The sequence below is a fragment of the Anticarsia gemmatalis genome, chromosome 5 (assembly GCF_050436995.1).
Source record: "Anticarsia gemmatalis isolate Benzon Research Colony breed Stoneville strain chromosome 5, ilAntGemm2 primary, whole genome shotgun sequence".
Lineage (NCBI taxonomy): Eukaryota > Metazoa > Arthropoda > Insecta > Lepidoptera > Erebidae > Anticarsia > Anticarsia gemmatalis.
Genome location: NC_134749.1, coordinates 6,517,472 through 6,532,548, shown reverse-complemented (window position 1 = coordinate 6,532,548; position 15,077 = coordinate 6,517,472). Strand labels below are relative to the sequence as shown.

General features: G+C 34.4%; 4 protein-coding genes across 4 annotated transcripts; 2 read left to right on the top strand and 2 right to left on the bottom strand.

Moving 5' to 3' along the window:
• Nucleotides 1-82: 82 nt before the first annotated feature.
• LOC142972939 (rab-like protein 3) lies at nt 83-2,202 on the bottom strand. Its single transcript, XM_076114397.1, has 6 exons — nt 2,062-2,202; nt 1,030-1,239; nt 815-960; nt 561-697; nt 420-474; nt 83-294 (listed from the first exon to the last, which is right to left on the bottom strand). Exons 1-6 carry the CDS (start codon nt 2,105-2,107, stop codon nt 148-150), a joined length of 741 nt encoding a protein of 246 aa, XP_075970512.1. The 5' UTR covers nt 2,108-2,202; the 3' UTR covers nt 83-147.
• Nucleotides 1,986-10,935, top strand: TfIIEalpha (transcription factor IIEalpha). Its single transcript, XM_076114393.1, has 9 exons — nt 1,986-2,125; nt 6,367-6,495; nt 7,303-7,419; nt 7,814-7,992; nt 8,491-8,717; nt 9,052-9,250; nt 10,019-10,151; nt 10,443-10,550; nt 10,701-10,935. Exons 2-9 carry the CDS (start codon nt 6,369-6,371, stop codon nt 10,874-10,876), a joined length of 1,266 nt encoding a protein of 421 aa, XP_075970508.1. The 5' UTR covers nt 1,986-2,125; nt 6,367-6,368; the 3' UTR covers nt 10,877-10,935.
• Nucleotides 2,332-5,744, top strand: Nrk (Neurospecific receptor kinase). The gene has a single exon (XM_076114391.1). It carries the CDS (start codon nt 2,652-2,654, stop codon nt 4,569-4,571), a length of 1,920 nt encoding a protein of 639 aa, XP_075970506.1. The 5' UTR covers nt 2,332-2,651; the 3' UTR covers nt 4,572-5,744.
• Nucleotides 10,936-11,099: 164 nt separating the features above from the next.
• LOC142972933 (putative ATPase N2B) lies at nt 11,100-14,202 on the bottom strand. Its single transcript, XM_076114392.1, has 7 exons — nt 13,514-14,202; nt 13,245-13,439; nt 12,707-12,948; nt 12,451-12,625; nt 11,950-12,099; nt 11,759-11,872; nt 11,100-11,552 (listed from the first exon to the last, which is right to left on the bottom strand). Exons 1-7 carry the CDS (start codon nt 13,904-13,906, stop codon nt 11,427-11,429), a joined length of 1,395 nt encoding a protein of 464 aa, XP_075970507.1. The 5' UTR covers nt 13,907-14,202; the 3' UTR covers nt 11,100-11,426.
• Nucleotides 14,203-15,077: the final 875 nt, after the last annotated feature.

The following is a 15,077-nucleotide window of genomic DNA, read 5'->3' as shown; positions in this document are numbered from 1 at the left end:
TTTTTATTCTGCCCAGTGAAAGTTTCATTACGAATTAGGCACGAATGCCGGTACAAAAAAGCATCAAAATAAAACCACTCCATAGATACTGATAACAAGCAATATAATACATATATGGAATGATACAACAGTTCGACATAATTACCATTAGTCCATATGATAGAAACGTGGACTCATGTACTGAGCAGGTCTCTTGTCCGACAGAGGAGTTGAGGTCGCCAGGATGTACGGGGGAATGTTACGTCTCTTATCGGCAAACGGACTCACCCTCGAATAATACCTTCGTTCTATTACCTGAAAATTGCCAGCAACCTCAGTATAAAATGTTTATTATTAGTTCACAGAGATTACGTTATCGCAACAACTAAGTAACACACTAGGTACAATATTGCGCGATAAATGCAACCGATTTTACGTACCTTATCAAAGAATCTAGTTAACTTGACGGAATTACTCGTGGCTGGAGCCAAAGACCTGAAGGAAGAATAATATATGAATGTGTGACGTCAATTTTCATTTATTACCACTAAGTCAGTAAAAATGTTTCAATGTTTGCAAACCTAGCTTGGTGGCAGTTGACAAATATTTCGTCTGCACCACATTGCTCTGCTATGCTACTGGCCAACCGTCTATATTGATTCTTCCTCTGCTTCTCTTCCGCCAAATCAAATTTTGTTCCAATAACTAATATAGGTATCTGAAATCGTAAATGATTCCTTGTCGAAATATTCGCAACATAAAATAATATGTTAAAAATAAAATCGTTACGTTTTCAACTTCTCACAATGTGTGCTTTTTTCATAAGATAACATACCTGCGTAGAACCTAGAAACTGTTCAGGATCCACATCTACATGTTGCTGTGTGGGATTAGAACTGTCTTGATTCAAAATTTCGGAAAGCCATTTTTGTAAGTTCACCTGACTCTTCCTATTCGTTAAATCGTGCACCAAAATAATACCTGCAAAATATCATCATTTGTATTAAAAGAAGGCCCTCAATTTAAAAAAGCAGTGCAAAAAGAACTTACCATGAGTGGGCTGATAAAAAACGTTCCTGGTGTTCCTGTGCCCATTAGAACCTCCGACATCCCAGAGTTCTACGAAAAAGGTATTCTGCGCTTGCGTACCCTCTTTGTACCTGTGCAACTTCACTTCGACGGAACAGCCGACGGTCCATCCTGGTGACACTAGTGGCTTATTGTGGGCAATCAAATAAGTCAGTGAAGTTTTGCCCACGCCTATAAATGATAGATAAATAAATACACGGAAGTTTAACATCAGGTATATAATATTACACCAACGGAAAGACCTACCCAGTTAAAAATGGGACAAACTAAAATGAAGCAATAGAAAGCTAACTGAAGACAAGAACTCTTGTAAACTGAAAGTGATTATTATTCCGCTATTTAATTATATTTTTTAATAGTTAAATTGTTTTTTGCTATCATTGCTACAACTACGCTACGTGATTTTGGTAAGTCGATTCGATTCTCGCACGGGGTAATTTCCAAATACCCACATATTAATGGGATGTCTACTGCGACCCAAAAATAACATAATAATCGTAATTAATTATCACACCAGAGACAGAAATGGGAATAAAAAAAAGAGTAACTCGAGTAACTAAATTTGTTTAACTTAATGGCCCTCAGAAATTTTAGGGACAAATTCCTATACTTAATCAAGATATTTTTTATTGACAGCAAATTCATTGGAAATCTGTCAAAGCGTTTCATTGTTATTATTTATGTGAGAGAGAATAATAATTAATATTTTTATAAGTAGAGAATCGACCACAAATATATTATTAAGTTATCTATAACATTATAAAAAAATAAAGAAATGTTTCAACAGAGTAACCGCGAGTTATCACTGCGTTTACTTTATTGTTTTTCCCGCCAAAAATGTATTCGTTGAATGTTGGCTAACCTTCAAAACTGTCATGGCCACAGACATATTGGCAAGCGACAAGTTGAACGGTGAATTTTGTGTGTTTTTTGATAAATTTACAAGTACGAATGTATACGAAGTGTGATCAAATTGATTAAAATTTTAGTTACCAGAATCACCAAGGACGACGACTTTAACTTTCTCTATAGCCGCCATTCACAAGGAATAAACTCGGTTCGTATTATTTCTATTATTTTGACATTGGCGTTGCCAACTTTCTAATAGCGAATTAAGTCAAACGTCGTAGTGATGGGCACTGATATAGAAACGCTGTAGTCTCTGACACGAAATATAATCGACTAACTCTTAAAATTTGTATCCACAATGCCTATTGAAGGCATTTTTTCAGAACTTAATCCATCAAAAGAATATTACCTATCTTTCTTTTATCTGGTCTTAGATTTATCCATTTGCTTTAAGAAATATTTTTTGTTTTTATTCGGATTTGTCCCAAATTATTTAGTAACACTATTCCAGTTTGTATAGTCTCCAGCTGTGACTGCTGTGACAATATTGAATTGGCCATCATTGTTCATTCACCAGCTTCTGTTACGGGGCTAGCTAAAATCAATACATAAAATAACTACGTCCGCCATTGTACAAGTATCGTGTTTTTTAACATGTTGTATTAAGCTTTACAGTAAAATGCAACGAACCAATGTTAGATACATCGACTCTTTGACTCTCTTCATATAAAACAATGGACATTCACTACAAAGTTTTTATTGTGCTTCTTCTTATAAAATCTGTGCATCTTTACTGTGGACCATACAATGGACAAATATGTAAAAATTATTCAACTGGATACGTATGGTATAACCATACAGGAGGTATTGACAATGAGAAAATCACAACTGGGCTGTGGAAAGAAATGATATCAAATTTAAAAGAACCTTGTCGAAGTAGAGCTGAAAAGTTGTTATGTGCTTATGCGTTCCCCAAGTGTATTAATAAGGATGGGGTTGGTTATTTCGCACTGCCAATTTGTTATGAAGATTGTATGGCTGTTAAAATGCAGTTTTGTTACAACGACTGGATAGTTATTGAAGAACAAAAACGCCGTGGAGTTTTCTTTGAGTCTAGAGGACACTTTCGCTTTCCAGAATGTGAAAAACTTCCAAGATTTGCAGGCAAAGGTTCCCAAGTAACATGCAATAATGTTGGTACAACTCATATGGACCAGACCCAAATTACTACTACCTGTTACAGAGACAATGGCCGTTACTATCAAGGCAATATGAATGTCACTGAAACTGGTCTAGCCTGCCAAGCTTGGGAGTCACAGTCTCCCCATCAACATACTAGGCCACCTCTAATATTTCCAGAAGTTCAGAACTCTACAAATTTTTGTAGAAATGCTGGAGGTGAGGAACGAAAGCCTTGGTGTTATACTATGGACCCTGATGTAAGATGGGAATATTGTGACATACCATCATGTGCCAACACAAGTGAAGAATTTGACAATATTATTGGACCAAGTATTGTAATGGAGAATTATTTCACACCAACATTTGTCTTATTACTCTCAATTGGTGGCCTTGGATGTGTTTTGGGAATAGCTTCTGTAGCACTGTTATGTCACTATTTTGTCAAGAATCATTACTCCAAATGTAATGTATCTAACAGAAGAAATGTACAAAATATGGATATAGATCTAGATAAACTCCCAAGTAACTTAGCTTATCATACAACTGGTGCACAATTAAATCCCAAGTTGGAAAAGCTTGAGTTTCCGAGAAATAACATAATTTATATACGAGATTTAGGCCAAGGTGCTTTTGGCAGAGTATTCCAAGCTAAGGCTCCAGGTCTTGTGCCTGAAGAAGAGTTTACTTTAGTGGCTGTTAAAATGCTCAAGGATGAGGCTTCTCATGATTTAAAACTTGATTTTGAAAGAGAAGCATGTTTGTTGGCAGATTTTGATCACCCTAATATTGTAAAATTACTAGGTGTTTGTGCTATTGGTAGACCAATGTGCTTGTTGTTTGAATTCATGGGAAAAGGGGACTTGAATGAATATTTGAGAGCATGTAGCACAGCCACCAATTACCCACCTGCTGTTGAAAACAGAGAAGATCTTAGACTACTTGCAACTCCTTTAAACCATATGGACCTTCTTCATATTGCCCGCCAGATAGCTTCAGGTATGGTTTATCTGTCTGATAGGAAATTTGTTCACCGAGATTTGGCAACAAGGAATTGCCTTATTAATGATGACATGGTGGTGAAGATAGCTGACTTTGGATTGTCCCATAAAATATACTTACAAGATTACTACAAAGGAGATGAGCATGATGCAATCCCAGTAAGATGGATGCCTTTGGAAAGTATACTATATAATAAGTATACTTTAGAATCAGATGTGTGGGCATATGGTGTTTGTCTTTGGGAAATATTCTCTTTTGCTCTACAGCCATACTTTGGTATGACACACGAGGAAGTCGTCAGATTCCTCAAAGATGGGAATGTTCTTGCCTGTCCCGACAACACACCTAGATGTGTATATGACTTGATGAAACAGTGCTGGAATCACAGCCCAAGTGATCGACCTAACTTTAGAATCATCTATCAAACATTGGACAGTATTCAACTAATACTAGAAAGAAGTCATCCAGAATAATTTAAGACATATATTAGAATGTAGGAGTTACATTTTGTATTAATTTTAGTATGTACCATATTTATTTACAGCCAAGTGTTATTTAACTGGGAACATGATTGTGTCCAAATAATCTTATGTTTAGATAACATTAGTATTTCCACTAGTGTGATATTAAATGCTGCCTAAATGTCCTAATTATAACATTTTGTATAATGTCTTGCCCTAGATTTGTTAAGTGAACAATTTTAGCAATTATTTGTAATAATAAAGTAATAATTGCTTGTCAATTTATATTGTAATTAATCACATGTTATTATTTCTTGTTTATGTTAGGTGGCATACTAATCTTACACATTATTTTTGAACTTTAAATCCAAGACTGATTTTGGTTAGTACTCTATTATCCTAATTTATATAAGTAGGCTAGCCATTCTTGAATTACTTATGTGTATGTGCAGATTGAATGTAACTGGATTCCTTTTTTATACCAGTTATACAATTGATACACAAATCTGTGTACCTTTTTTAAAACGAAATTGTTTGTAACTATATAAATATTGTTTGTCAAAAGTAGCTCTTAAGATAAAAGGTCATTTTGTCCATTTTTTATTTATATTAGTCTGGCTATGAATGTACTGACTTATTTTGACTTTCTTTTGTAGTTTTACATCATTCCAAGCAAAAATACTTTTAAAGGTCCACCTATTGTTGGTCTAAAAAGTCTTGGCTTCCTGATTATGGCTGCCTAAATTGAGTACTTAAAATTGATATTTGTTGTTTATCCGTAATATGGAATTGCTGTAATAATAAAACAAGGAATTAATATCTACAAATCTATTTGAAGTGGTAACAGAATAAGGTTGTAGGATAGATAAGCAACAAAATTGGACTGAATGTCTCTCTAGTGATTGATAACAATATGTATATGTTTAAAGTGATATGTCCAAAGTAAAATAAATGTACATACTGCCAAACAATTAAAAGTTCTATATATGTATACACACAAAAGAGTGAATCAAGTAATATTTTTCGTAATGCTGATGGCTAATATATAGGCATTTTGAAGTTTTAATTTTTAGAATACTTTTATTTATGTACCGATTAATTACAGTTTTACAATATAATGTAATGTTAGTTTGTCAATAAAAAATAATTAAGTGAATTTAATTGAATAAATTTGTTTTTATGAAATATTGTAATCGTTTTATTTACACAATACAAAATTGCTATCGTATCTAAAACGCGATGAGAATTTTATGGTTTATGATACCTTATTTTATTGACGAAGTGTAATTTCATTTTAGCTATGAAAATCTTGTTCTTGGATTCCTATGCAATGACTAAAGATATTAATATTATGTATTATAATCTGATGCGTCATACGTGTGTCAAGACATATCCTGATTTGATAAAATTGTTAAAAAAGCCATTATCAAAGTAGCGTGTAACATGACTTGAAGATACCTACTTATTGATAAAACGATATTTAAGTAGGTATTTACTTATTTACATGTCCCAGTTAAGTAGAAAATGTAGGTAAATATGTATTTGAATGGCATAGAAGTTAATCATAAAGTTATCTGTAATTAATCCTATATAGAGCCAAATCTATGAATAACAGATGAATCGTCGATAGTCGTAAGAATAACAAATGAATTAGCCTATTTAACTGTTTACTATAAAAGATAGGTTTGTTAAGACTTAGCTATTCCCAAAATCAAGGAATTCAAAAAAACGACAGTTGAGTAGGTACCTACCTACCTACTCATAATTTTTTATTATAGCCTTTCATGAATTGGTGATAATGTTACAGGTATGACGACTGAAGAACGGTTGGTGACGGAAGTACCGAGCAGTCTAAAGCAATTAGCACGACTTGTCGTCAGAGGCTTTTACACAATAGAAGATGCGCTTATAGTGGACATGCTCGTCAGAAATCCATGTACGTTGTCTTTTCACAGATTAATACTTTGAAAGAGCGTGATGAATTTTCATTGTTGTACTAATGTTTAATTCCCTGAATAATTATATTTATAAAATAGAGAAATTAATATAGTCAAATTAATATACCTAATTAATTATTATAATCGTGAGGAAACCTTGCATGCCTAAAATTTGTTTAATACATTTATTGAGGGCATGCAAAGTCCCCAACCCGCACTTGGCCAGCGTGGTGGACTCAAGGCCTAACCCCTCCCCTTCGATTGGGAGGAGACCTTTGCTCTGCAGTGGGACAGATATGGGTTATTAAAAAAAAAATTGAGAAATCTCTTACACTTACTTAACCAGAGAATACAACCCAAGACCTCTTGATTAACAACTACTAGTTCGGACCACCTATGCAGCTTTTCCACATTTTTCGTATAGGTAGTATAGGTACTTACGATCTTGTCTCGGCTCATAAAAATGTAATGAAACCGTAAAACACAGATGTAACGTAGTCATCACTTGTCTCGATCCCTGCCCAGTAGCGTCGGTCAACGACCTTTTGACCCCCGTCTAAAACGGCTTGCTACTGTACGCAGACACTGCAATAAACTGCGACCAAACCTCTCATCTTAACAAAATAAATGAATCATCAATACCTATGTGAATAAGTGGATAGGTAGAAAATACCAAAAGGCTATCTCTACCTAGTAACTATCTAGCCAGGGCTTATTAACCTTTAGTGGTCGCAGGCACGTGGAAAACTTTATATGTGTTTCGTTACCCTTAAACGATAGGTAATTAAATCCTTCTGTGTTTTCAGGTATGAAAGAAGATGACATTTGCGAGTTATTAAAATTTGAACGGAAAATGTTAAGAGCTCGAATAGCTACACTGAAAAATGATAAATTTATCCAAGTGCGACTAAAAATGGAAACAGGTATAAATCTACCTATTTATCGGTACTTAACAGTACCTAATTTACTATTATAGTCAATACTTTTCTCCTGCAATTAAAAAAAATGTAAAAGATAAGCTTGTTATCTAAGCCCTGCTTAAAATGTAGATCTATAAGATCTTTTCAATGAGTTGCCTCATGTGCCCACCTTGAGAAATGCGGATGAGACATCGAATAGGTAACACAGCGGAATACTAAACTTATTGAAATGACTCATACAAATACCGTACCTATCGATGTAAAACGTCGATCTTTATATAGTGCCAACTCAAGCAAAATAAGAGCACTATTATTATTTGATACCATTTAGAATGTAATCACAAGCTTTAAAATTAATCTATATTTAAATTCTAAATATCGCAATTCTATTTTCCAGGTCCCGATGGCAAAGCACAGAAAGTAAATTATTATTTCATTAATTACAAAACGTTCGTGAACGTTGTTAAGTACAAGTTAGATCTTATGCGTAAACGTATGGAGACAGAGGAACGCGACGCCACAAGTCGCGCCAGCTTCAAATGTCCATCCTGTGGGAAAACTTTTACAGATCTTGAGGTAAGACATGGTATAATACTAGAATAATGTCCTGGCTGATTTCAGCAACGGCGGCCAGTTTCATTGAAACCAGCAGGATTTTGTTTAGGTATAGTGGCCGAGTGTGTGCACAATACTCTCTATTTCTTTATTCTCATAGTCTGGTGGGCCGGCTAACTACAACTTCCTAACCCCGGGCAATTTCTTAGATTTTTTTAACTCTGAAAAGACTTTGCCCCGACCTGGGATTCGAACCCGAGCTCTTGCGTGGCAGCTCAATTCCCCACCGAACGTGCCACAGAGGCAGTAATATTAAATCTTTAGTGGAAATCGCCACAATCGTAATAAAGATTATCATAAAAAAATACACATTTTGTAAGTTAGGTACCTACATAAATAAGTTCTAAGGGTTCCATACCCAAAGGATGAAAACGAGACAGCTATAACAATAAATACTATAAACTAGATTTAAATAATAGAGTTATAGTTTTATTTGTAAACCCACCTATTTATTTATAGGCAGACCAGCTATACGACATGATGACACAAGAATTCCGTTGCACATTTTGCAACCAAGTAGTAGAAGAAGACCAGTCGGCACTTCCGAAGAAAGACTCGAGATTATTGCTGGCCAAGTTCAACGAACAATTGGAAACGCTCTACATATTACTGCGAGAGGTGGAAGGCATCAAATTGGCGCCAGAGATATTGGAACCAGAGCCCGTGGATATTAACACTATCAGAGGGTTAGTTTCTAATATTCTAATAAGGTTAATGATTTTATGTCGCAGGGATATAATTGTCGTATCAAGATTCTGAATAACATCAGTAGAGAATATACCTAGTCATGTTTAAAATTTCCATTAATCGTGTAGTGTTTTCCTTTTTAATTTAATATTACGGCGAATTTGAAGTGTGAGAAAATATGTATATATTATAAAAATTTTACCCAAACTGACGCTGTATCTGTTAGATATACTGATGTTGCTTCTTGCGTCTGTTTTACGTCATTAGACCAATACCTAAACAATTTATAAAAGTCTAGTCAGCTTCTTAACAAATCGCAATTGAAATTTCCAGACTCAATAACAAGCAAGGGCCGCAACGTCCAGGCGGCGAGCAATGGTCGGGCGAGGCCACGCGTAACCAGGGCATGCTGGTGGAGGAGACCCGGGTCGACGTCACCATCGGTGAGGCCGACGCCGCCGCCGACACCAGCGCGCTCAGGAAAGAACGACCCGTCTGGATGGTGGAGAGTACCATCGTTACCAACGACCAGGTAATCTTCTTCTTCTTATCGTATGGTTAGTGGTCAACCTAGTGTCAAAGTTGTTCAAGCCGCCCGAAGGCCTTTGACGTGGCTTAACGACTGTTATCTTAATCGACAACAACCGGGACCGACTTTTTACGTGCCCTCCGAAGCACGGAGACGCCCTGTTAAAATACCTCTATGCGGTCACCCATCTATGGAATGACCGCGCCAACGGTTGCTTCACCCACAGATCGTTTACCGACCGGTGAGCGCAACTGGCTATGGGCGCCTCACCAGGTAATTAAATAAATAAATATTGTTGGACAACTCACACACGGTCAATTGATTCCAAACTAGGCAGAGCTTGTACTATGGTAACCAAATAACTGATAAACATACTTATATACTTTTAAATATATACTTATATAGATAAATTGACAACCAGGCTCAGAACAAATACTTGTGCTCATCACACAAAGATTTGTCCCGGGTGGGATTCGCTACGGCTGTTAATTTATTCAAACTATCAAATTCCTGCATTAAAAAGTAACGTTTGTGTCGCAGGTATAAACTTAGCAACAAGAACGAACTACAACTGCAAAAAATTTTTTTTGTAGATCTATTTGTGTTTCAAATATATTTGCTTCTGCTCTTTATGGTATTCAACGCATTGTCTTTACGATCTTATTTCCATAGAAATATTTAATCCTAAGATCTAAGAACGTAGTCTTAAAAGAACATAAGTATCTGATAATATTAAGCCTATTCGTGACATTTCTTATCATTATGTTACAGAGCGACAGCGTTCATTCAACGGACGCTGCCCTTGAAAAAGCGGCTAGTAATGCTAGCAATGCAAAGACTGTTGGCAAAGAAAAGAACGACGACATCATGTCTGTTCTTCTTGCTCATGAAAAACAAAACACAGGTAAACGACATATTCTAATTATTCGTTCATGTGACTATTGAATATAGTTGGCTCTTTCATACCCTGATACAGGGTGCCTACATAACCTGATCTAGTAAAAATGCGTAGGTATGTATCTAACAACAACAAAAACATCATTAAATATTTACCCCCAAAAAAATAATTGAGACTTGTTCCAGAAAAAAGGTTAATTAAAAATGTAACATTTCCAGTCTATGATATTTCAAACATATTTCTATAGCAAATATAAAAAAGAACTATATTTACATCAAATTACTTATATTTTTTCAGGCAACGCTGCGTCGAACGCGTTGAAAGGAATCGAGCCAGAGAGTTCAGATTCCAGTGACAATGAATCTAAAGACCCCTACAAACTCAAAGATGAACTTGCAGCTGTTGGTAAGTTTTCACCATGTTTTCATTATTTTTACCGGTATAGGGAGTTTGCAATAAACAATATCGTAGAATTATTATGCTAGACGTGCTCAAGGTACTTAATAACAATTGTTTCATCTAAAATCCCGATTAATTATGAATTTATTTTTGCAGCTGAAATGGAAAGTGATGATTCCGATAGTGATGACAATGCGCCCACTGTGCTGGTCAATGGCAAAGCGGTGCCGCTTACCAGCATCGACGATGACGTCATAGCTCAAATGACACCTTCCGAAAAAGAAACATACATACAAGTATACCAGGAATACTACAGCCACATGTATGATTAAATAATGGTCAATTGAGATAAATCAAGTTGTCATAATGTCAATAAATGTTTTGTCTATAATGTTAATTTCAATAAGTTCCTTGTTAAGCAAACTCTAAAATTCCCACTATTTAAGATGTTATCATCTTAAGTGCATTGTACATAATAATATATTTTAAGTGGAAGTAATGGTAGCTATAAGTAAGCTCCTGCAAAAAATGTTATAAATAAAAGAGATCTGAAAGTAAATATAAATGTCACTTGTTTATTCTCAAATAATAAATTACTAAAAAAATAATAGTTCCATAACTATTTACAATACATTTTATAAAATAACACAAAATGGAAACATGAAACTATATTCTGAATAACATGAGAATGTTATTAATACTGCTCGATGTTTTAATTTTTAAGTACCTTAATCTTGACATAATATAAGTTAACATGTTGTAAAAGCAGGCACTTTTATTAAACACATCATTTATCGACTATTCTAACATCTCACATTGAACACATTGTCTAAGCAAAACAATCAACGAAATAAGCGTCATATAATCACATTTTGTAAATAACTAGTAGATATGCTTGCCCCATTTCTCCCAATACTCCTCAGTTTGCATTTCCATTATTCTAGAAAGGCAACGGTCAACTGCAAACATTTCTTCTTCGCCAGTAAAAATGGCCGCTTTTGCATCCTCCTATAAAGCAAATAGTTATTAGTGAATAACTTAATGCTCTACACCTTAAAAATGCGTTTAGCCACATTGCAATCTAATTTTAAGTTTATAAATTCATATGGATATCCTTGTGACGCTAGGATGTACATTGTACAGTCCTAATTATAATAGATTCAAAACCATTCCTTGATACTATAATGACTAAATAAGTGTCAATATAAACCTACAGAATCTTTTGTGATCTTCAAATCATCCATGAGAGCTCTATCAGCATCTTCGATTTCTGTTTTTTCATCTAATTTTAACAATTCTTTTGGGTCACATGCTGCAGCTATTACCACCTGCAAGAATAATATTTTGGGATTACAATATCAATTATTTTTATAAATATACATTTAATATACATGGTTTTACTTACCCTAACTCTATTGTCATACAAAGTGTCAATAAGTGTAATGAATCTTCTTAGCTGAGATCTATGTTTCGTAACCGATAATTGGGGCAGATCCCTGATGAATACTGTATGAAAAGTTTTTGATATAACTAAGTAATCACTTGCTCCAAGAGGCTGAAAACAACAACAGTTAGGTAAGAATAAGTACAAAATACAAGGATTTTTGGTGTTTTTTTTTTTGCTGCAAATTATTTATTAGAAAATAAGAAAACTAACAATATTGATTTTTAATATTATATAAAACCTAATGACAGTCTGTGAACAATAAAAATATTTTACATGATTGCTAGAAATTAATCCATTATGTAATTTTCTTGGAGGTATTTATGGAAAACTTATGATAAAGATTAATCATTTCCTCAGTCTAGTATCATCTTTATCTAGTATCATGAACATGGATAAACAAAATTATCTTATTTTATAAATTGATTATGATCAGAATGATATCTGTTACAATATACTTACCCTATCACACAGTTCCTCAAAGGTGGAATCTAAAACTCTTCCACATGACTTAGCAAACTTTACATTTCTGCCTAGAATATTTATTACTCTTGGTCTTACTGTATCAGTTTCCTTAGAAACTAAGAACTTAAATAAATTATCTACAGCATTGTTTTCAGTGGTTAACTCACTCTCTCTGCAAATTAAACACATATTGTACATACTACACCATATGAGTGTTTTATTGAAAAGATATTATGTAAACTTCAATACTTACATAAAATATTTACCATACTTATTGCCAGTTCCCTTTAATCTATAATCAACTCCAGAATCTAATTGTACTACATTACAGTGGGCTTTCAGAACAGGAATAAATGGTAAAAAGTTAGATCTCTGCAATCCATTCTTGTACAAGTCATCAGGTCTTCTATTACTAGTAGCAATTACAACACAGCCATTGTCAAACAATTGTGTGAACAATCGTTTTAGAATCATAGCATCACCAATATCTGTCACCTTGAAATAAAAATATTGAACAATGTTGAAAAATTTGATTTTACTTTAAACATTTTGTTCAAGAACATTTTGTGATTACTTAGAACAGTGAAACTGTTTATTACTAAGAAGTGCCTGTTCCAGGAATAACATTACATCATACATGCTACCAAGAATAAACTGTGTTCACAAGAAATGTTTAGTTTTAACAGGGTCTTTATAAACAAAATAATTTTCCTGTAGCCTGTGGTTAGAAAATATTTATATCTTAATAATTAATTTCATATTTATAAATGTACAAGATAAAAGACACTTACTTGAAATTCATCAAAACAAATTAGCCATGATTCTTGGGTTATATCCGCAGCAACTGGTGGTATTGGATCAAATGGTTTTGAGCCCTCATCACGGAATGAACTAGCTCCTTTGCCAGATTTAATTTTCAACTCATGGATCCTAGCATGTATGTTTAACATAAAGGAGTTAAAATGAACTCTGAGTTTTTCTTTTATCTGAAATAATCACACTGTAATTAACAACATAGATAAAAAATATATATTATTTTATGGCTTCAAAATATTTTTACCGGCACTGTATCATAAAATAGATCCATCAACATTGTTTTCCCTCCTCCTACACTACCATATATGTAGAGACCTTTTGGTGCTATAATTTTCTGAGGTTGGGGTTTCCTAAAAAAGCTAAACAATGATCCAGAACTTTGACTTTGAAGGGCAGGTCTTTCAAACGACGAAACTTCATCATAAACTTGTTGCAAGTGCTGTACAACTTTTTCCTGGTAGGAATCTTTACTTAATTCTCCATTAGATACTCTGTGAGTGTACACAGACCAAGGACCCTCACTTGACGAGGGCTGTTCTTGAGCTTGCGAAGATAACAATTTCATACATTGATAACATCGTTTCCAATGATACTTAACCAGGGAGGAAACATGGAAACATGAATTTTGTGCAAACATTTTGGCTTTTGTCAACTGACTGAGACTGAGCCAAGCATAGAAAATATTTTCATTATATAACTTTCATATCAGTCTCATAACCTTGGATAAGTACTAAAACAATAATGCAGCTTTTTTATCATATTTTTAAATGACACTATCTTGGAGGATTCACATTTCTTTTCACATGGTATAACTTAATACATGTTAATTGTAAAGAACACTACTGACTAGTTATTATTTGTTAGTCATATTTATAGCCAGAATTCAATTTCAGGCCTAAACATGTAAAAAATATAGGTTATATTTGCAGCAAACGTCACTAGTGTCAATGTCAACAATGTCATCGAATATTCATAAAATAATTCGGATACACCTACAACAAAATCACGAAATAGTGGGTAACTTCGTTTGTGTGTATTCGAATTGAGTGGTATAATAATAATAAAGTATATTTCCTTAACTAATCAAACTGAAATGACAATTTTATATCCCGTGTTTTGTTAATATATCTATATCAATAGCTACGTACTTTACATGACGAATGCAGGTAATCTAATGTGACTGAACTCGGTTAAATAAATTCATAGCGTAATTATACAGGTCTGGGCATATTGACTATACTTACTTTCCTTACTAATAATTTTATTGGCCTTTGTTACAAAACTCCTTAATTAGAACTGAGGTTTAACACTAATGGTACAGTATTTCGAAAACGACTCCCGGCATGGCGGCAGGCAGGTAATACCAACGAAAAGAGTTTTGTCCTCTGTGAAAATGCGAACCATTTTCTTACTAAGTACTTCATCATCAGCCTAGCCTTTCTTTCAAACTATGTTGGAGTCGGCTTCCAGTCTCACCGGATGCAGCTGAATATCAGTTTTTTACATAGAGCGACTGCATATCTGACCTCCACAACCAAGTTACCTGAGCTGGGTTATAAAACTACTGTTAACGACTGTCAAAGATCTTCGAAAATGACAGCCGGGACCCACAATTGAACGTGCCTTCCGAAACTCGGAGGAACTCGATATGTACAAGATGGTCACCCATCCACAGAACAGCCTCGGCAAGATTGGCTTAACCTTAGTGATCGATCCATGCGATCGATGTTGTTAACTAAGACAGGAGCTCCTCCAATCATTTTCTTGCTACATAAAGGGTGTTAACTATATGAACTTAATAATTATTA